At 32.0% G+C, this 23924-nt stretch overlaps 1 protein-coding gene and 2 long non-coding RNA genes across 4 annotated transcripts in view; 2 read left to right on the top strand and 1 right to left on the bottom strand.

Moving 5' to 3' along the window:
- Window positions 1-23924, top strand: part of LOC114325124 (uncharacterized) — a 134823-nt gene that overhangs the window by 82988 nt on the left and 27911 nt on the right. The window contains exons 4-5 of one of the 2 annotated variants that reach the window (XM_028273071.2): window positions 1189-1322; window positions 7453-7661. In XM_028273071.2, the coding sequence (XP_028128872.1) occupies window positions 1189-1322; window positions 7453-7661 (343 nt within the window). Of the gene's footprint in view, window positions 1-1188; window positions 1323-7452; window positions 13141-23924 lie in introns of those variants that run through there. The other variant, XM_028273069.2, reaches the window with a different exon arrangement.
- LOC114325127 (uncharacterized) lies at window positions 14133-15806 on the top strand. Its single transcript, XR_003651636.2, has 2 exons — window positions 14133-14462; window positions 15348-15806. It is a non-coding gene; the product is annotated as an uncharacterized LOC114325127 (long non-coding RNA).
- Window positions 20081-21871, bottom strand: LOC126884748 (uncharacterized). The gene is made up of 2 exons (XR_007698144.1): window positions 21406-21871; window positions 20081-20536 (listed from the first exon to the last, which is right to left on the bottom strand). It is a non-coding gene; the product is annotated as an uncharacterized LOC126884748 (long non-coding RNA).

The following is a 23924-nucleotide window of genomic DNA, read 5'->3' as shown; positions in this document are numbered from 1 at the left end:
TCAGATAATTTAAAGAGAATTTAATCAAATTCACCTAGTCCGAAAATGCTTCCTAAGGGAGCTAGAGCTCTTTGAAGATGGCGTCTTGTAATTAGTTTTTCTTAAATACCTCCTGAACGCTTTTAGTTAGAAAAACGAAAATTGCTACAGATATTTATCTTCTAGAGATAAATCGATTCCATCCATTGTGAATTTCTAGTACCAGTCATAGACGTCCGTTTTGGGTGGGGCAACGATTATTTTATCGCATAACATTTTTGTCTTTAACTTTTAAGCATTTTTTGATACTAGATTATTAAATTGTCAGGTATTTTAGTACTAAAAGGTACTCCTGATTTAAGTCGGTAGGACACACAGGTGTAAAAAAAACGGTGTATTTTACCAACTTAAAGCAAGAGTAACTTTTAGTACTAGAATACCTCATAATTTAATAATCTAGTGTCAAAAATTCTTAAAAATTAAAGACAAAAAGTTATGCAGTAAAATAACCGTTCACCTACCCAAAACAGATGCATATTATGACCCGTACTAGAAATTTGCAATTAATGAAATTGATTCATCTCTGGAATATAAATAAACGTACCAGTTTTCGTTTCGCTAAATAGTTTTTTTTTTCAATTTTTTTTTTTTTTTTGATATTCAAAGAACGAAAAATTTTCAAATCAATTTTTCTAGAAAACGGTGTATCCTATCGACTTAAAGAAAGAGTACCTATTAGTACTATAATACCTTACGTTTTAATAATCCAGACTCAAAAATGCTTAAAAATTAAAAATAAAAAAGTTATGCGATAATATAACTGTTGCCCTACCCAAAACGAACACCTATGACCAGTACTAGAAATTTGGAATGGATGAAATCGATTTATCTCTGGAAGATAAATATGTGTACCAATTTTAGTTTTTCTAAATAGAAGCGTTCTGGAGATATTTAAGAAAAACTATTTATCAGACGCCATCTTCAAATAGCTCTAGCTCCTTTAGGAAGCATTTTCGGACTAGATGAATTGGGTTAAGTTGTCTTAAAATTATCTGAGGAATCTCTTGTATTCGTTTGTCGGTAGAGTTTCTGGGCACCCTGTATACAAGAAAATATTTATTATCGAAGGCAAACGTTAAAAACGTTATTTAAAAAACGAATAAATTACAAAAAAAATTGTTTTGCTAATTTGTATCTACCGTTTTTTAGGACGACAATTCCGAATGCATGAAGGGAATGGAAGAAGATCTTAAATCATTATTTAAAGAATTGGCAACTTTACTAGACTTTCAACATATTTTGCAAGATATTGAAGAATTAAAAGAAATTTCTTATAATGTTAGGTGAGCAGCTTCATTCAACTAGATGTGGTCGATAGCTCCTTCTTCTTCTTTATCATCATAATCCTGGATGAGTCTTTACCTGTCTGGCTATGTCCTTCCAATCAGATCTCTCTTGTGCTCTTCTCCTCCATTGCCTTATGTTAATTCGTTTATTGATCGTCTTCCATGTCATCGAACCATCTCGACCTGGGCCTTCCTTTTTTTCACCATCCTATCGGCTTCCATTATAATATGTTCTTTGTTGTTTTTTCATCTTCATGTCTCTGGACATGTACCAGCCGTGAGAGTCTTTGACTTTTCACAAATCTTACAATATCATCATCATCATCAGTAGCTCGACAACCCTTTGTGGGTCCTGGCTTGTTCTAGGATTTTCCGCCATTCTGTTCTGTTCCTTGCTTTGTTCTTCTAGTGGGTAATCTTAAGTGTTTTCAGATCTTGTTCCACTTGTTCCATGTATCTAAGTCTGGGTCTTCCCTTTGACCTTCTCCCTACTGGTGTTTGCTTCATTATATGTTTTGGTGTTTCGGTCTCCAACATTCGTTCAACATGGCCCATCTAGCGCAGACGTCCGATCTTTATGGATGTTATGACGTCGGGTTCGTTGTATGCTGCGTATAGTTCAAAATTATATGTATCTAAGGATTTTTCGTTCAAACGTACCTAATAAGTTCTCATCGCTTTTCGACAGTGTTCATGTCTCTGATCCATCTACAAGGATCGGTATATTTTGCATTTGGTTTTTCTCGTGATGTTGTTAGATCTTAGGTGTTTAATGAATCCATTATATGTTTTATTAGCAATATGTATTCTTCTCTTAACTTCTTCGCTGACATTGTTATCTGCGGTAACTAGTGAACCGAGATATGTAAAAAATTTCACGCTTTCGATGTTATAGTCTCATATTGTCAGATTCTGTAGGTTTCTTTGGCCTGTCGATTTGCTGGCTTTCATGTATTTGGTTTTTATTTCATTAATATTTAGGCCACTGTTTTGTGCTGCTCTTTCTATAGCATTAAATGCTTCTATCATTTCTCTTTTGCTTCTAGCTATGATATCAACATCATCTGCAAATGCCAATATTTGTACACTTTTTGTTATTATTGTTCCTCTGGTGTTGACTTTTAACTCTCTAACTATTTTCTCTAATGTGATGTTGAATAGAATACAGGATAGGGCATCTCCCTGTCGTAGGCCGGTTCTAACATGGATTGTATATGTTAGTGCGTTTTGAATTCGAACCCTGCTTTGTACTTTAAGTGTTTCTTTTACTATATCAATGAGATGAGTTGGAATATTAAACTCTTTCAGGGCGTTGATCAGAAATTCTCGATGAATACTATCATAGGCACTCTCAAAGTCAATGAAGAGACGATGATGTGTGATGTGTTTCTATATTAAATTCACTAGTCTTTTCCAAGATTTGTCTCAAAACGAAGATCTGATCTATTGTGGACTTCTGCCTGCAGAAACCACATTGATATCCCCCAACTATTTGTTCCGCATATGGTCTCAATCGCTCATAAACAATATTTGACAGTATTTTATATGCCACAGTCAGTAGCGTTATTGCCCGGTAGTTTTTACATTGAAGCTGATCTCCCTTTTTATGTAGTGGAATGATTACTCCGGTATTCCAGTCTTGTGGCAGTTGTTTATTGTTCCATATGTTCACTATAAGTTCGTGTATCGCATTCAATAGGGAGTCTCCGCCTTCTTTTATTAATTCTGCGCTGATGTTTCCGCGCTTGTTTTTCAGTCTGGTAACTGTTTCTTGCATTTCAGCTACTGAAGGGGGGGGGGTTGTTTCTCTGGTATCCGTTTGATCCAGTATAATTTCATCGTATAGTGGATCTCCGTTTTGTTCAAACTTTTCTTTGAAGAATTCAGTCCATCTTTGTAGTATTTCACTCTGTTGAGTTACTATATCTCCTTCTTTGTCTCTGCACATCATTGTTCTTGGTTTAAATTCTTTTCTGCTTTTGTTAAGTTTTTGGTAGAAGTTTCTGGTTTCTGTTGGTTTATTTAATTCTTCAATGTCTTGGAGTTCTTTTTCTATGTGTTCTCTTTTCTTTCTGCGGTGTATTTTCTTCTCTTCCCTCCTTAGCATTCTATATTCCTCCTCTGCCTGTCTTGTTCTATGTCGTTGTTGTAGTCGTTGATATGCATTATTTTTTCTCTCTGTTATGTTACGACACTCTTCATCGAACCACTTATCTTCAGTTGATTTGACCTTTTTTTTTTTGTAGAACCAATGTCTCTTTGGCAGCGTCTTGTATGATGTTTTTATACGCTTCCCATTCTCTGTTTAGATTCTCGTGCTTTTGTCTGTGTTCTAGCCTTCCTTTTATATATTCTTTGTATTTGGCCCTTTTGCTGTTGTCTGTTAAGTTTTTTATTTAATATTTTTCAATTTTGGATCCCTCATACCCTTCATTAAATTCGATAACCTCGTCGTTTCTCTGATTCTCCATGTGTCGTCTTCCTCTTGCACCGGGCCATACACGTTTTTAATAAATAACGGCCTAAATTAATAGAAATAGATCAAAAATCAAATGGGTATTTACATAAGATAGAGAGAGAAAAAAGATTTTGTGAGAAGGCACTTCATAAATCGTTCTACCGGTATTAAGGTCTCTTATCTTATAGATAATAAATGTCAACGCACTTCCAGTAACATAACGCAAAATAAGAGTCAGCCGCACGCTGGGTTAAGCTGTTTTGAATAGCGATAATTAGACTTAGGCAAATATGCAAATTGCATATTTTGCATATAATGCATAAAAAATGCAAAAATGTCAAATTTTGCATATTTTTATAAAAGTGAGCATAAAGTGCATATAATTTGAATTTGGTGTTAACTATATATTTTTATATTCAAGCTTACAGATAGCATGAAAATGCCAATATTTGATTTTGTTTTATAATCACTTGGTATTCAAATTCTTGGTATAGTAACTAATAAAGGACAGCGGCTTATAGTTTTGTCACGTTTTGTCCTGGAATTAATGGTTTGTGTTTGCCAGTTTATGTCTCTAAGTAAAAATTTTTATTTTGACGGTCAGTTTCACTTGGTTTCACTTTTGTTGTAAAATTGGAGGCCTAAACAACGAGTATTTCTAATTGTGAATAATTATTGTGCTTTGAAAATGCCGAAAATAAGCAATGTTTCAACTTGGATAAAACCTTACAAAGTTTACCAAAATAAAACCTTATGGATATGGATAAAGTTTATTGCTCATGTTGTGGCAAAACCGTAATTACATACGTATTAGTTTTTATTTTACTTTAAAAATTTACACGGTGGTACAAACAAAGATTTTAAAATTGGAGATTATGTTTAAGAAAAGTACCGACACAAGGCTAGTTCGCAATAAATCGATGTATTTTTTCTTTTTTCAAGCATTTTTTAAACTCCTTGCGATAAAAAATAGGATATCTATTTAAAATTCAAATCATTCAATAGTCTACTGAAAGGTCGCTAACATTTTTTTTAGCAATAGCATAGTTTGCTTTAATTTTTCTAAAACAAGATTTACTTTATGCTCACAGTATTTTTTCTTTAAATGTAAACAGAAAAGACCAAGAGCTTATTGTAAATATTTGGAGGTTCTTCCTTCTTGCACAGTCATTTCTTGACATTTTCAAGATTACTACACCGATTTTTATTTGATTTAATTTAAATATTTTAATTGTTATGCAAAAACTGTTCATTTTAGTTTATTTCTACAATCTTAAATTTTAAAAATGGGTACAACTATAGAATATTTATATTCTTTTTTAGATTTCATCTGAAAAAAAATTTCAAATAGATCAGCATGTCAGTACCGCGAAACATTTAGCTAAAAAAGTAAAAACCACATCCGGTGAAAAATATCAACCTTCAGTGTCCAAGTGCTTTCAGTCAAGTTCCAAAAACAAACCGATAACCGAACAAGAAACTTTTAACAAAGACTTGTGTCGTGCATTAGTATCTTCTAATATACCGCTTTCAAAATTATCTAATGAAAACTTTAGTTCTTTTTTAAAAAAATATTGCAAACAAAACATTCCCAGTGGACGAACTCTAAAGAGAAATGTCAATTTGTTATACTCTTCAGTTATCCACAACATAAAAGCCGAAATAGGTAATAATTACTTTTTCCACCTACCTCTACCGAAAGTATACTTTTCCGGACCTGATTGTAGGGAGCAAAGTTGTACTTTTCCTCCCTAGGGAGGAAAAGTAAAAGTGACGTCATGGTATTTCATTCATGAAATATAACTTATTGACACTTCAATAAGTTATTTTGTGTACAATATCTATTTTCTATTACGTAAGTATCTATACATTTTAACGTTTATTTATAAAACACCCTGTATTTTGCAGAATAGTAAAAAATAGTAAATTGTTATTTTGATTTAACAATGTTTACATTAATAATTTGACTTATATTTGACAGTTGACAGTTATATTGTACCTACTTGTTAGTTTTAGTTATAATAAATTTTGTTGGTTAGTTACGTAAATAAATTAAGTAAAAATGAAAAAATGACTTGTTAACTGAGGAAGGTGGAAAAACCATATGTATAACATGGCAGTAAAGTGCCTTTTCCTCCCTTGAATGATTACTGCCCTCCGCTACGCGTCGAGCAGTAAACTTCATTCTCGGGAAGAAAAGTAGCACTGTCCTCCCTTGTTATACAAATAGCTATTACATATGTGTCGACGAGACTACTGACTCGTCCGGAAGATACATTGTGCACTTATTGATTGGTGTACTTAGCGATGAAACCTTTCCAAAATCATATTTAATTTCTTGTAAGCAAGTAGAAAAAACCAACGCTTTAATAATATCACGGTTTCTACAAGAAGCATTAGCAAACTTCTTTCTTCCTGCTGCTGTGCCTAATGATAAATTGTTGCTTATTTTATCTGATGCCGCACCATATATGGTGAAAGCAGGACAAAACTTAAAAATATTTTATCCAAACTTAATACATGTCACTTGTTAGCGCATGGAATAAACAGAGTTGCGAAGGAAGTAAGAAAAAAATTTCCACTAATTAACGTATATACAAAGGTATTCTGGAACTGCCACTGCCACCGCAACCCATTTTAACACATTGAGGAACATGGTTGGAAGCAGCTAATTTCTATGCTGATCATTTTGTTGATTTAAAAAAATAATTAGGTAACCTTTTAACGGATGATAGTTGCCAATCTTTATTGGAAGCTAAGCAAGCCTTCCAAAACAACATTCTCCAACAGCAACTGTCATTCATAAAATCAAATTATAGTTTTGTTCAGAAAACTGTAACTCAATTAGAATCCTCCAAATTATCATTGTTAGAGAGTACAGTTTTAATAAAAGAATTTGAGCCATTGTGTCAAAACGTTAAAGGTACTATTGGAAAGGAAATTTTTCAAAAATTTAAAGTAACCATGGAAAAAATAGTGGTTACCAGGTTCTTTCTGAAGTGGTTCAAGTACTAGCTGGGACATTTTCCGAACCACTTAATTTAGAACCATCTATTATAGTAAATTTGAAAAATGCCCCAGTTACATCAGTTGTTGATGTCGGAAGAAGTTTTTCTATTTACAAATATATGTATTCAGATAGAAGCCATAAGTTTATATTAGAAAATTTTGAACATCATTTGATAATCTATTGTTACCACAATTCAAAATAATATTTATATGTTAAAATAATTGTATATGTTATGTATTTATAATATTGTAAGTATTTTTGTAAATAAGAAAATATTGTAAATATTTTTATTACATGCATATTTTCTAGATAAATATGCATATTTTGCATAAAATACTGCATATTTTTGCATAAAATACTGCATATTTATGCGCATATTTCATACTTTTTATTTGCATATTTGCCCTAGCGATAATATATTTTAGACTAATAGTATTTATGAATAGGACAGTTTTATAGACATCGAAAATGTGATTTCCATAAATTTTAATTACAATTTACACCGTTATTAATCAAAATTCAGAGTTGGAGCAATAATATGAAATGATTGTAATTTCGAGACCAATATATTCATGTAAATTTTATTGTATTTGAGTGACATTCAATTTTCCATAAGATGTGTGCGGTATCCTTTACTATTTTTTTTTTATTTATTTTAGTATAACAGCGGCAGAAGAAGTAGAATTCGTTCATGACCTATTACTGGAAGAAGAACAGGCTAAAGTCCTTAAAAAGCTCGCAAAAACATATCAAGACTATGAAGAGGAGTATAACTATATCATGAAAGAATTGGAATCCGAAAACTGCGTAGATGTGGAGCAGTGTATTACACAAACCGAAAAGGACATTACGGAGTATACAGGCAGAAGTAAATGTATTTCTATTTTTTTAAATAATTGTTATGTGAAGAAACCTTCCGAAAGTAATGGACTGCATAAATGTGTGAAGAAAGGAAACGAGTGTTGGTTTTCAGCCATATAATTGATATACACTCACCGGCAAAATTAATCGCCCACCTTGTATTTCTTTCAATTTGCAGAAATTGTCAATCTTGGATCACATTTTATGAAAGATATGATGAAAGCTACCTTTAAGGATAAAATTATTGAAAAAAAGTCCTTTATCAAGGCATGCCTAACCAAAATCCAATGTTTAAAATTCTTCGAAGAAAATTCAAACAAACATAATTTTGAAAATCAGAGTCTATAATTAAAAAAAATATGAGTAATAATAATGGATATTGCCCCCTTTGGCCCTTAGGACTTCTTGGAGCCGATTCGGCAATCCATTCACGATATCGTGGATATCCGAGTGGGGATATTGTGCCACTCCTCTACTGCAGCCGTCTTCAGCTCTCGGAAGGATCTAGGGGCAGGTACTCTTGCTCTTACCCAATTTTTGAGGTTGTCCCAAATGTGTTCAATTGAGTTAAGATAGGTACTGCGTGCAGACCCGCCGAGAGGGCGGTACAGCAGGTACATTTTACCGGGGCCGGCGATGTAAGTGGCCCGGCGTCGACCAGACCAAAGACGTAATTTTTCCCGTTTTTTTTTGCTCTTCACTTTATGTACATAATGCGGTTAATCAATACGCGGCTATATTTAATATGACCTTCTGAACCTCTATTTTAACATACATTTAATTGCCAATTAGTTGCTAGCAATTATAGAAAGTTGCTAGCAATTATTATAAATACAGAATTTACACCAAATAAAGAAAATCGGCGCAAGAAACCTGCTAGATTTTTGGATGATTTGCTGGGCCCAGTAGTGACAGTGACTCGACTGATAATTTTGAACCCGGAGCAATATTTCACTATGAAATATTTAATATTGTCATAGATTGTATAATATGCAGTTTAACCAGAAGATGAAATGTGGCAAATGAAATAATTCATTCGGTATTTAAAATTTTATGGACATTTCGAGATGAAGATGACGACAATATTAAGAAAACAATAATAATTGATATATTGGGCGAGTTTTATAATAATATAGTCATCAGTGAAGAATTGACAATAAAATTTTTCATAATCTCAACTTTCTCCAATAGATTTACTTAATGAAATTAAACATCTCAAAGTGGAATCATTATTCCCTAACGTCGTTATTGAGTTAAGAATATTTTGCACATTAACGGTGACAGTCTCATAAAAAGATCCTTTGGTTGCCTCATAAAAAGATCCTTTGGTTGCCTTTCTCGCATATGAGATCTACAATGAAACAGTATCGGCTAACTGGCCTAGCAACTTTGAGCATTGAAAAGATTTGGTGAAATCATGAGACTTTTCCATAATTGTAGACATCTTTGCCGATCAGAAAACTCGAAAAGCATCTGTATTATAAATATTTTCAGTATTATGAACACATATAATCAAAATTTAATAAAATTTACATTTGAAACGTTTCTTTCTATTTATTATTGATAATTTTATTTTGATAAAAATAACTAATTTTTTTCGCTGTTCACTTTTTGCCGGAGCCCGCTATTCACTTCTTACCGGGGCCCGCTCATCCCTTTCAGCGGCCCTGACTGCGTGCCGCCCATGGTAAAACTTGAATCCCGACCTCATTAAGATACTTACGGGCAGTGTTCTCAGACCTCCTGAAATTTCAGGAGACCTACTGATGGCGACCCTCGCCTACTGATCTACTGATGGCGTCCTTAAACCTCCTGATGAAGTGATGAAATTCTGAAAATCATCTGGTTTTGTTCCAACTCGATACAAAACCGTTCTTGAATGATTACGAGGATGCGCAGTAAGAAAAAATGTGTTACTGCGCAGCATTATTCGTCATTGCGCATGCGCGTAACGATTCAAGAACGGTTTTGTATGGAGTTTGAATTTTTCAGAATTTTATCCTATTTCATTTTTTTTTATTTTTATGCTTTAGCCAACATCTAGCGTTGCCACAGCCGTCCCTTACAGATTTTATAGAGTTGCATGCCTACCTATAAACGTAAAAATACTCCACAAACTGATTCTACTGATTTTTCGTGGCGACATCTAGTTGCCAATCTATAAACGTAAAGACTGAAACTACAGAATTCTACCAATTTTTGAGGCGAGCGAGTCTCCTGAAATCTCCTGATCGTTCGTGGCGACACCTCCTGATCCTCAAAAAAGTCATCTGAGAACACTGCTTACGGGTGAATCTTGCGGTATGGCAACGTGCATTGTGATGCATTAATCTAAAGTTATCACCAATGAATGGTGCGAAAGGCATTATATGGTCTTGAAATACTTTTTTCGCGTATCTTTAACACGTTGACGGACAGTGCGTCAAATGTATAAGCAGTGTTGTGACACTAAGGGCCGGTTGTTCGAACGCTAATCAACATTAATCACTATCAAATACTTAATTACTGTCACAACTGTCAATGTCAACTTTGGTTGGGTTGCCGAAAACATAATTATTGATGACAATTATGAAATTAGTTAATCAATTATGTTAATAATTGTTATGTTAATTGACTAACTAATCTCATAATTATAATTAACTATGTTTTCAGCAACCTAACCAAAGTTGACATTGACAGTTGTGACAGTAATTAAATATTTGATAGTGATCAATGTTGATTAGCGTTCGAACAACCGGCCCTTAAATGTATTTTGCAAAGTAGAATAGGGAAAAATGCAACGTCTATAGACGTTGTGTCACATTATATCAATGGAAATTAGACGTATATAGATGTTCTGTCCGTCAACGTGTTAAGCATTCCCACTGCCTATATCTATATCGAACGCAGCAAGATTGGTACGGTACGAGCTTCGTACTGTATGCTTAATGAAGAAGTAATGCGAGAAACTCTGGAAGATGAAACAGTCGGCATAAGAGTAAATTGAGTCTTAGTTAACAACATCAGATATGCAGATGATACAGTAATAATAGCCGATAGTTTACAAGACCTGCAAAGACTCATGAGTAAAATAGTAAGGTGTAGTAGGGAGTACGGACTCTCTCTCAATATCAAAAAGACGAAGTTTACGAAAATTAGTAAAAACAACCATAATACTAACGAAATCTTGATAATAGAGGGACAGCAGATCGAAAGAGTAAAAAAGTACACTTACCTAGGAACACTTGCAACAGAAAATAATGACTACACTGCAGAAATCAAAGTCAGAATCGAAAAAGCACGTTCTAATTTTATGAAAATGAAAAAGGTCCTATGTAGCAAAGATTTAACATTAGCTATTAAAGTACGCCTAACAAAATGTTACGTTCACAGTGTACTATACTATGGAGTGGAATCATGGACGTTAAATGTATAGAAAATGAGGCGACTTAACGCCTTTGAAATGTGAACCTATAGAAAAATTATGAGGGTTTCCTGGGTAGATAGAGTTACGAACAACAAAGTACTAAGAAGAATAGGTAAAGAGAAGGAAGTTGAACTTACAATTAAAGAAAGAAAACTACAGTTTCTCGGACATGTGATGCGGGGCGATGCAAGGAAAGATAGATGGCAGAAGAAGCATCGGAAGAAGACGAATTTCATGGCTGAAGAACCTGCGAAAATGGTTTGTATGCAGCTCAAAACAACTATTTAGAGCTACTGCCTCAAAAATTAAAATAGCTATGATGATTGCCAACCTTCATAGCGGAGATGGCACCTGCCCAGCTAGCAAGATAACGTTACATTAACGTTATCTTGCGTATACATTGTTACGTAACATCTATCAAAAAATGACGTTACTCATATGAAATTTTAATACGTATATTATACGTATTAATTTATTCGTTTCTGAAACGTGGCTCTTTGGTAGGTTTTAATGCGTATGAATTTATTCGTCTCTAACACGTGGATTTTTGGTAGATACAGACACGTATAAGATCTCGTTTGAGATTGCCGCGCCATCGCGTATTTATTTTGAACCTTTCATTAAACCTTACATTTCCGTGATTAAAATCGTGCTTGTTTTTATCGAGTATGCAGTTATGTAAAAAAAATCGAATTATTATTATTGTGTGCCTCAATGTGATTCTTGGATAAAGCGTACCTAATAGTCATTTATCGTTTCATTCTTTCCCTAAATAGGATAAACAAAATAGAATTCTATTCAATGACAGTTTTGAAAAACGAAATGTATGGAAATCTCTTTTAAAAATGGGGAAGCAGCCTAGTCCTTATATGAAAGTGTGCAGTTTACGAATGAAGATTACTTCAAGGGTATGTTTATGTATTGTAATATAAAGTATAATAATTTTGTCTCTTTCTCTCACATAAAAGTCAAATATATAATAAATATTTATTTCAAATATTTAATAAATGTGTCAGCATCACGTATGTGGTTTTATTTACACAATAATTTTAAGTCCTATTTATAAATATCATTTATACCGAAAATTCTCCTAAAAAGTGACGTTTTTGTGACGTTAAAAAGGTTACGTAGAAATAACCTAAAATTGTTACGTAACATCGCTGTGACTTTTTTACGTATATTTTAGGTAAAATTTGATGTAACTTTTGTCGTAACTTCTCCCAAAATGTTGACGTTTGTTTGACGTTATATATACGAACACTGTTAGCTGGGTGAAGAAGAAGAAGAAGAAGAAGAGCTTCGTAAAAGATTCCTCCCCAAATATTGACGCTCTTCGGTAAGCCACTGTTTCTGTTATAGTAAATAGAACAAACCTTTCATTTTGACGCCTGTAGACACGCTGAAGTTCATCTGGACCTTTTAGAACTATTCTGCTCTAATCTGAGAACACTATGTTCTTCCATTTCGCCTCAGACTAGTCACCATATTCTCGCGCAAGACGGACGGGAAGCCCCCAAATTTCTTTCTTCCAATTTTCTTTTAATGATTCACTCACACTATCATTTCTTACCTCAAAAAGACGCGTACGAGCTTCAGGAGCGGTGCAAAAGCGATTCCTCAACACGTTGCTGACAATGAAGCAGCCATCTAGCATCTAGAATACATCTCCAATGTAGTCCATCGATGTCGGCGTTGATCTGGCTTACGGGTATAATATGAACCTGTCTCCCGAAATCGTCTGATATCATCCCGTACCGTAGTTTGGCCCCTAGAGTATGATTTTCAAAATAATGTTTGTTTGAATTTTCTTCGAAAATTTTTAAACATTGGATTTTTGCTAGGCATGCCTTGATAAAGGAGTTTTTTTCAATAATTTTATTGTTTTCTCTTTCTCAATGCTCAAGGTAGTTTTTACCGTATCTTTTATAAAATGTGGTCTAAGATTTGACAATTTCTGCAAATTGAAAAAAATACAAGGTGGGAGGTTAATTTTGCCGGTGAGTGTATGTAAAATGTTATAATTTATATTTTTTTTATCAGTTTACTAGCACTAGATTAACATTAAAATATTTCTTCATAATACGATTTTTTGTTCTGGAGCTATTTTCTTGTGGGAAGAAATTTAATCTGTCAATAACTCCATTATAGCTGATACATTTAGTCTTGTTCTAGGTGCCACTGTATCAATCTCTAATTTTGTTTTGACTATTTTTAAAATCTTATCTGACGACACATGATTTAAATTAAATTTAATATTCAATAATTTACTTAAAAAATGTTGTGTATTCCTTATAAATGTGTCATTAGTATTTGCAAATGGTTATATTATAATATTTAATAACAATTTTAGCATTTCACTATAAGAAGAATTCATGATAAAATACTACAAATAGGTCTAAAACCTAATTAATATTATTTAATAATTACAATTTATGTTTTCTCTGTATTTTTGTACGAAGCGGAGAAATGGACGCTCACAGACACCACTATTAAAAAACTTAAAGCATTTGAGATATGGCTTTATAGAAGAATGCTAAGAATATCATGGATGGACAGCAAGGATCACGAACAAGGAAGCTCTAGGAAGAATGAAGAAGGAACCGGAGATATCCATATTGCAAGGTAAAGACAAAAGTAAGCGTGGACCCGGTAGGAGGAGAATACAATCGCTGCGGAATTTGAGAACATGGTTTAAGAAAACCTCAACGGAACTAACTGTTTCGAACCGCAGCGAGTCTACGGCACATTTGTAAATAAACCGTTTATTACAAAACTTACTAAAATATCATTTAAGTTAAATCCAATATTCGATCATTTATTTAAAAAATGTAATTATTGTTCTTCTTCAGGCTCCTATCCGTTTCGGGCGTTGGAAATCATATTGGCAATCATAACCTAGCTCGCTGCGGTTCGAAACAGTTAGTGCTAATCATTTTGACGTTCTATTGATGAAATATTAATTTCTTACTTCGGATACTTTCACAATTATCATGTAGATGGCGCCAAGATTAATTTATAATTACATTACAGAACATTAAAAAACGCAAATTCAGTATTTAAAAAGTAAGTATTGGGATAAACCGTAATCGTACCCCTTCCTAACTGCCAAAGTGTCATGGCCGCCGTCGGGACCTATTGTGCTGACATTTACAATGTTTACATATAGAAAAGTTTGTTTTTTTCTGCTTATAATGCCGTTTTCTAAAGATATTAGTGAACAAAATCGATTTGCTAACAATATTTAATATATTTTAAATGTGCTAAAATTGGATTCAACAGCAAAAGTCGCATAAATAACATATAAATGACGAATTTGTTTACCTATTACAAATGGGGTTATGTGGTTGTAACTGTTTATTTTGGGAATAAAATGAAAATGATCAATTAAACGACTGGAAAACTGTAAGTATTACAATTAAAACATGTTTATCCTATCACAAGAGTTCACTTCATTTTAAGAAAGCTAATTATTATTATACAATAGACATTTATAAACTGCCATGTACTTTTAAGGTTACTTTTGATCTGTTTTCAAAGCTTATGATTAAATGTTACCTCTTTATTAATTAGATTTGCCAACAAAAGATGCATGATTAAGGCCAAATGCAATTCCTTTGCTAAAGTCATAAAAAAAGTACAAATACAGTTAAAAAAATTATTTTAAAAAGGTCTCTCAAAAGACATGAAAATTATACAACAACTCAAAAAACTAGAGAATGTAAAGAAAGCCAGGTTATTGGAAATGGAATTCCTGTTTAATTGAAAGCCAGTAAACTATCCAAGACTTTTCAGAATCAAAATGTGTCAACTTGTAAAACGATTCTTCTGACATTTTTAGTAAAAACCAGATTATCCTCAAGAAAAATTCTGTTTTAAGTGAAACTCAAAGTCATATATATAAATATAATTTTGTGAATGTGTCATCTTTGAATGAAACAAATTTTTTACCTAAACAAATAAATGTTTGGATCTAATTAAAAACAATGCTGAATCAAGTACAGTAGAAATACAATCCTTTGAACTTCTAAATGTGATTGTTAAAAGTGTCGAGATAGCTACCTACTGCATAGGGATTCGAAAGGGATAGACTTGTTATGAACGCACTTGATCATGTACTTCTTACTGTTATAAAGTTGAAACAAAACTTATTTTATGCTTTCTTATCAGTCACTTTTAATTGTGTATCAACTTTACGTGGTACATCGTGCAAAAATTGCTAAAATGCAAACATTATATTTATTTTCTGTGTTACATTGGATACTATGATTGAATGTCTTCCTCTTTTAGATAGTGAAGTGAAGAACATCTTGAAGTTCCAATGATGTTTCAAGATGAGATAAATCGAAATAATGGTTGTATGTTAGAAGGACAGAGAATACGAAGAAATGTTATTGCTGCATACTTAGTGTAGTGAAATACAAACTTCAAACATTATAATATATTTTTTTATTTCAAACATTTCATATGATTATGAAAGAACATCTTCCTCTTTAAAACAATGAAGAAGTGAAGAACATAATAAAGTTCCAACGAAAATGATTCCAGATGAGGAAAATCGAAATAATGGTTGTATGTTATGTGTATAGAGAATACGAAGAAATGTTATTGCTGCAAACTTAGTGTAGTGAATTAAAAACTTATTGTCAAATACAAATCAATTTATTTCATACTTTTATAATATATAGTGGTACAATTTTATATGTGTTCAAATAAAAATATTAATAAATAAAATACAATAAACACAAATCATGTATATCTTACAATGAATTACAAAATCAAAAATTAATTACAAAAATATCAAAATAAATCTAAAATATTAAAAAGTAACCCATAATTTTTATAGTACCTACATACTTTGGTTGGTACTCTAATAATTTGGAAATCCATTAAAGTTTGTAGATGGAAATTGCAGGTATCTAAAAAATATATAAAGTAACTCAACAATCTCTTTTCAATTAGGGTTGCAGTTGATAAAGATGAATGACCCTTGCACGGGAAATCAAATGTATCTAAAAAAAATTAAGTAACAGCTTTCTAACAAAACAATCTTAGCACTAAACGGAAACAAAGATACTGGTAAGTATTAAAACATTTTTTGAAAAATCTTTCTGAAAGTGAAAATAAAGACTACTCTCTATGGAAACAACTAAAACTGGGTATGCTTTACAAAAAAATGTATCCAGAACAAACTTCTTCTCTATAAGGCAATACTACTACAAGTCTGGATGTACAGGATTTAATTCTGGGGAACTGCCAGTAACACATAATATGCAAAGACTACAAAGATTCCAATCCAAAGTCTTTCATGATGTCCGATTTTTTTAGTACCACTACCAAATATCACGCTAAACTTAAAATTCTTACAATGAAGATAGCTAAAGCTTGAGTACACATAGATAGATCCAACCAAATAAATAAAAACAATTAATGTATGTAAAATGTATGTTAGTCTTCTTCCACTTGCAGAAGATATTTTCAGTTGTTTGTGCCACTGTGAACTTAAGATCTCTAATATTAACCGATGATAAATTTATGAAAACTGATTTTAAATATTAAAAACTTTCAGAGATATTTCAATTTTCGAAACATCTTATAAAAGAGTGAAAAATATTCAGAGACACCTTACAGCCATAAACCAGTAAAACTAAAATATTTAATGTTTTTGTATAAATTATTATTAATATTTATGAACTTTTTAAATATATCTTTAAAAATTTTATGATAAATAAAATGTTTTTGAGTAAAGGCAATATTTTTTTTGTATGGTAATAGAAAAGATTAATATTTGAAATCATATACAGCATCACATTTTATAAATTATAATCTTTTTATTATAAAAATAGTAATACCGTGTGTCTACGGATGGGGTGCCCAAGAGGAAAAACTTTTTTATTTTCAATTTTAGCGAAAAATGTCATTCTTGATAAAAACTTTTGCTTGTTCTAAAACCCCATAAAATGAACTAAAATTCAAGTTTTTCAAATCCTGCTTATTTTTATAGCCAATTTTATGTAAATCCCTATAAATTTTTGCACTAAGTTCGAAATTGTAACAATAATAACTTGGGAGAACAACCCTTTCACTTCTCTGGATTACGAAGCCAGACTTTGTCGTTCTCCTTGAATCATCCAATTATTTATTAATTAAATAATTATTAATACAACAATTTTAATAATGAAATTTATCACAAGATAAATTCTTTATTGATAGCTTAACATTGTCAAAAAAATTGACAATTCGCAAATTATTTATCGAAGTTGATAGTTACTAAGCTACATTGTGGCTTGGCAACACTAGATTATTGTTAAGATTTCAAACTTAGTGCAAAAATTTACATAAAATAGGGATTTACATAAAATTGGCTACAAAATTAAGCAGGATTTAAAAAACTTGAATTTTATTTCGTTTTATGGGGTTTTAGAACAAGCAAAACTTTTTATCAATAATGACATTTTTCGCTAAAATTGAAAATAAAAAAGTTTTTCCTCTTGGGCACCCCAACCGTGGACACACTGTATATAATTATAATACTAAAATCACAATAAAGATGCACTAGAAAGAAACAAACACAAGACATGATGAATGTTATGAGGAGCACTCACAAATCATGATTTACAAAGTTTATACATTGTAAATCATGATTCGGGAGTGCTATTTGTATCATTCAACATGTCTTGGGTTGTTTATTTCTGGTGCATCTTTATTGTGAGTTTAGTATAAGAGAATTACAAGTTTTATGTTAAATCTTCTGAATCAAATTTTTGTTAGGTATCATGTCACTCTTACTAATTTTATCCCATAAACACTTTGAAATAATACATTTTTTAGTTCCATGACTGTTATCAATTGTTGGATATCATATTGGCTACCATATTCGCTATTGTGGCTTTATTGACAGCAGCTCTAACTAATGATGATGGAGTCAATTTTCCATACTATGGTCTTAGATTGTTCAGCTATGATTGTGAGATTCTACCAGAACCACATTTACCTTGGATCTTTCTCTGAATTATCAAATGCAAAAGTTCATATTTTTTAGGGTGTTTCATACCTAAGTATTATTGACCTAAGTATTCCAGCTTGTGTCTCTTTAGTCAAATGGAAATTATTATATGAAACTCTACAAGAACACATTCATATTATAATCAATTAAGTATATTAATTTTAATCACAAATGTTTATTGGTTGAGAGAGTGACTTTTTTACTTATGCTCAATCAAATATTTTTACTATTTTCTGTTAGTTTTTTAATAGTTATTTATGATATAAGTGTTAAAAGTACACATTTAAGGCACGCATGTGAAAGTCTGCAATTCACATGAGTGCCTTAAAAATGTACTTTTTAACACACATATCATACAATATTTTTTCTGCAAACGTAATTACAGAATAATATCTACAAAAACTTTTTTCTACAACCGTGTTAAAAATTCAATTTTTAGCACTCCATAAGAGCATTAAAAATGCCACTTTAAGGCACAAGTGCTTTAAAATTTTTATGGCACTGCAATTCGTATTGACCGTATAGACAATTTTGATGTAATGTCACAAAAATATAAAAATGGAATGTCAGTCAAGTTCAAGTAAAAGTTTTTGTAGATATTGTCCTGTAATTACATTTGTACAAAAAATATTGTATGGTATGCGTGTTAAAAAGTACATTTTTAAGGCACTCATGTGAATTGCAGAACTCGCTATCGCTCATTCTGCAAACTTTCACATGCGTGCCTTAAATGTGTACTTTTAACACTTATATCATAAATAACTATTACTTGAACTGACATTCCATTTTTATATTTTTTTGACATTACATCAAAATTGCCTATACAGTCAATACGAACTGCAGTGCCATAAAATTTTTAAAGCACTAGTGCCTTAAGGTAGCGTTTTTAACGCTTGTATAGAGTGCTGAAAGTTGCATTTTTAACACAGTTGTAGAAAAAATAAATTTTATGTATATTTTATCTAAAAAAGTATTTAAGCACTTAAATATTTTTTCAAAAATAGAATATTTTTATGAACTTCTTTAATTCTTTTTTATTTTAACTTTAATGCAATCTATTATCATTATAACAATATGACAGATATAAAAAATGACACAGTGGGAACTACACTCAGGGGTGAGAACTCTTTACATATTTATATTAATTTAGTCTACATTACCATATTTCTGACTTTTTTACAAATTAGTAACTACTATCTACTTCCCAGTGGTGTAGAGATCTGTAACTTTTCTTAACCCTCTAGTGCCCTAGTTTGCCTCAAGGCGGACCATAATAAAAATTTCCATGCTTACTATTTAAGTATTTTATAGCTGCAATACCGAAACCAGCCTCTGGACTAGATCAGATAAGCATCCAGCTTTTAAAAGTTTGGGTGATCAGACAGATTTTTACCCTATAATTTTCAGTTTAGCATGATATTTGGTAGTGGTACTAAAAACATCGGACATCATAAAAGACTTCGGATTAGAATCTTAATAGTTTTTGCATATTTGTATTACTGGCAGTTCCCCAGATTTAAATCCTGTACATCCAGACTTGTCGTAGTATTGCCTTATAGAGAAGAAGTTTGTTCTGGATACATTTTTTTGTAAAGCATGCCCAGTTTTAGTTGTTCCCATAGAGAGTAGTCTTTATTTTCACTTTCAGAAAGATTTTTCCAAAAATGCTTTAATACTTACCAGTATCTTTGTTTCCGTTTAGTGCTAAGATTGTTTTGTTAGAAAGCTGTTACTTAATTTTTTTTTAGATACATTTGATTTCCCGAGCAAGGGTCATCTTTATCAACTGCTACCCTAATTAAAAAGAGATTGTTGAGTTATTTTATATTATTATATTTTTTAGATACCTGCAATTTCCATCTACAAACTTTAATGGATCTCCAAATTATTAGAGTACCAACCAAAGTATGTAGGTACTATAAAAATTATATGTAACTTTTTAATATTTTAGATTTATTTTGATATTTTTGTAATTAATTTTTGATTTTGTAATTCATTGTAAGATATAAGTACATGATTTGTGTTTATTGTATTTTATTTATTAATATTTTTATTTGAACACATATAAAATTATATCACTATATATTATAAAAGTATGAAATAAATTGATTTGTATTTGACAATAAGTTTTTAATTCACTACACTAAGTTTGCAGCAATAACATTTCTTCGTATTCTCTATACATGTAACATACAACCATTATTTCGATTTTCCTCATCTGGAATCATTTTCGTTGGAACTTTATTATGTTCTTCACTTCTTCATTGTTTTAAAAAGAAAGATGTTCTTTCATAATCACATGAAATGTTTGAAATCAAAAAATATATTATAATGTTTGAAGTTTGTATTTCACTACACTAAATATGCAGCAATAACATTTCTTCATATTCTCTGTCCTTCTAACATACAATTATTTCGATTTACCTCATCTTGAAACATCATTGGAACTTCAAGATGTTCTTCACTTCACTATCTAAAAGAGGAAGACATTCAATCATACTATCCAATGTAACACAGAAAATAAATATAATGTTTGCATGTTTAGCAATTTTTGCACGATGTACCACGTAAAGTTGATACACAATTAAAAGTGACTGATAAGAAAGCATAAAATAAGTTTTGTTTCAACTTTATAACAGTAAGAAGTACATGATCAAGTGCGTTCATAACAAGTCTATCCCTTTCGAATCCCTATGCAGTAGCTATTTCAACACTTTCAACAATCACATTTAGAAGTTCAAAGGATTGTATTTCTGTAACTGTACTTGATTCAGCATTGTTTTTAATTAGATCCATACATTTAATTGTTTAGGTAAAAAAATTGTTTCATTCAAAGATGACACATTCACAAATATGACTTTGAGTCTCACTTAAACAGAATTTTTCTTGAGGATAATCTGGTTTTTACTAAAAATTTCAGAAGAATCGTTTTTACAAGTTGACACATTTGATTCTGAAAAGTCTTGGATAGTTTACTGGCTTTCAATTAAACAGGAATTCCATTTCCAATAACCTGGCTTTCTTTACATTCTCTAGTTTTTTGAGTTGTTGTATATTTTCATGTCTTTTGAGAGACCTTTTTAAAATAATTTTTTTAACTGTATTGGTACTTTTTTTATGACTTTAGCAAAGGAATTGCATTTGGCCTTAATCATGCATCTTTTGTTGGCAAATCTAATTAATAAAGAGGTAACATTTAATCATAAGCTTTGAAAACAGATCAAAAGTAACCTTAAAAGTACATTGCAGTTTATAAATGTCTATTGTATAATAATAATTAGCTTTCTTAAAATGAAGTGAACTCTTGTGATAGGATAAACATGTTTTAATTGTAATACTTACAGTTTTCCAGTCGTTTAATTGATTATTTTCATTTTATACCCAAAATAAACAGTTACAACCACATAACCCCATTTGTAATAGGTGAACAAATTCGTTATTTATATGTTATTTATGCGACTTTTGCTGTTGAATCCAATTTTAGCACATTTAAAATATATTAAATAGTGTTAGCAAATCGATTTTGTTCACTAATATCTTTAGAAAACGGCATTATAAGCAGAAAAAAACAAACTTTTCTATATGTAAACATTGTAAATGTCAGCACAATAGGTCCCGACGGCGGCCATGACACTTTGGCAGTTAGGAGGGGGTACGATTACGGTTTATCCCAATATTTAAGGTAAAAATATAAACCACAGCTTTGATCAACAAATATTTTTTATAATTAATGTTTTTAATTTTAATTTAAAATTAATCACTTTGACATTTATGTCAAATTTCCAGTAAACGTTTACAGACTTGTCACTACTGGCGCTCACGAATTTATAAATATCCCCTCTATGTACGAGCTCACAGCGTATAGGACGATCTGTTATTGAAGGTTGAATCTCTACGAATTAAGGTCGATTCGCACACATCCGTGACGTGACCGTAACGGTACAGTGCCGTATCAGTGCTTCGCCGAACCGTGATTTCGACTGTTTCACTTCGTGTTCACGCAGCACAATGCCGTGACGTAAAGGTTACCAGAATGGCGGTATTTTCCGACAGAGAACTATTGATGATTGCAATGATCTTAGATGAAGAAGAACAACAAGTTTTTTGAATATTTCTGAATGTCTCGGAATTCATTCATGTTATTGTTGAGTAAAGTAGAAGTATATATCTAATTAAAAAGCACATCATCATCATGCAACCTCTTCCGCACACTGCTGAACATAGGTCTCTCCTTTTTTCGCCACTCTCCACGGTTCTGTGCGTCTTGTTGCCATTTCTTGGACATTCATTTAATGTCGTCCAGCGAGCGTGTTGGTGATCGTCCTCTGCTGCGCTTGTCTTCTCTTGGGCGCCAGTCAATTAGTCTTCTGGTCCATCTTGAGTCTTTTAGTCTCGCTACGTATATATATGTACTAAGGATTTCCACAGTTTTCACTGTATTCCTTTACTCAATCGTTCTCTCTAGCTCTTTCTGTCTTGCCAGTCCCCTTCCTGTAGATTTCTTCTCTCCATTGCTTCGTCTACTTCATCTCTGAAAGCTCTTCGCGGTCTGCCTCTCTTCCTTTTTCCTATCGGGCTCCACTCTGTTATTCGGTTTATCCACCGATTTTGGTCTGCTCTTCTGGTATGTTCGTACCAGGTTAATCTCTTCTGTTCGATGTAGTCTATTATGTCTGAGTTCACTCCAATTCTTCTCTTAATCTCTATGTTATTTATTCTATCTCTCCTTGTTACTCTGCAGCGTCTCCTTAGGAATTCCATCTCTGTTGCTCTTATTTCATTTTTGGTTTTCTTATTTATTGTCCAATTTTCACACCCATAAGTGAGGATACTTCCTGACATGGTATTATATATTCTTGTTTTTGTTTTTATGCTGATGTTCTTATCCCACAGTATCGGGTTCAATTTTCGTATGCAGTCTCTTGTTTGTCCTAGTCTATTTTTTATATCTTCCTCAGTTGTTCCTTTGTTTGATATTATAAAACCTAAATACTTGTACTTATCTGTTCCTCTGATTTGTTTACCTTCGTCTATTTCCAGTTGTTTTATTTCTGTATTCTCCGTTGTTAGGTATTCAGTTTTCTTTAGATTTATTTCCATCCCATTCTTTGTATATTCCTGTTCCAGTTACCTCATCATAAAACTGAGGTCATCTTCGTCTTGTGCGATCACTATTTGGTCGTCAGCAAAACTTACCATGTCAAAAATACTGGGTATATAGATATTCATTCCTTACTGGTATACACATTCCTTCGCACTTTCTTTTCCATGGTTTCAGGATCTTTTCCAGGAATATTTTGAACAGGGTAGGGGATGTGGAGCAGCCCTGTAGTAGTCCCTTTGTCGTCTTAAATGGACTGCATATTCGATTGCCCATTTTGAGAGCTGCTGTGTTATTTTTGTAGAGTGCTTTTACTGCTTTTATTAATCTTCGTGGGATTTCGATGTCCATTGCTTCACATAGCTTGGTTCTAGGTATCGAGTCATACGCCTTCTTAAGATCTACAAATTCCAGATGGACGGATCTATTTTTGGCCATTCGTTTTTCTATTAGTTGTTCGACCGTGTAAATATGATCCAGGCATGCTTTCCCCGCTGTGAATCCTGCCTGGTCTTCTCCGATTTTATCCTGTATATATATATATATATATATATATATATATATATATATATATATATATATATATATATATATATAACAGGTATATAATCTTTGCTGAACAGTTAGGAAACAAAGTTGAAATATTGGGGTAGCAGCAATCTCAAAGAAAACTCTTTATAATAATTCCAAGCTTTCGATAATGTTTATTATCATCTTCAGGGAAACTACAAATATAAATATACAGTATTTAACAATTAGT

Source organism: Diabrotica virgifera, chromosome 5, assembly GCF_917563875.1.
Source record: "Diabrotica virgifera virgifera chromosome 5, PGI_DIABVI_V3a".
Taxonomy (NCBI): domain Eukaryota; kingdom Metazoa; phylum Arthropoda; class Insecta; order Coleoptera; family Chrysomelidae; genus Diabrotica; species Diabrotica virgifera.
Note: the sequence above shows the minus strand (reverse complement) of the source record. Positions and strands in the feature narration are given on the sequence as shown.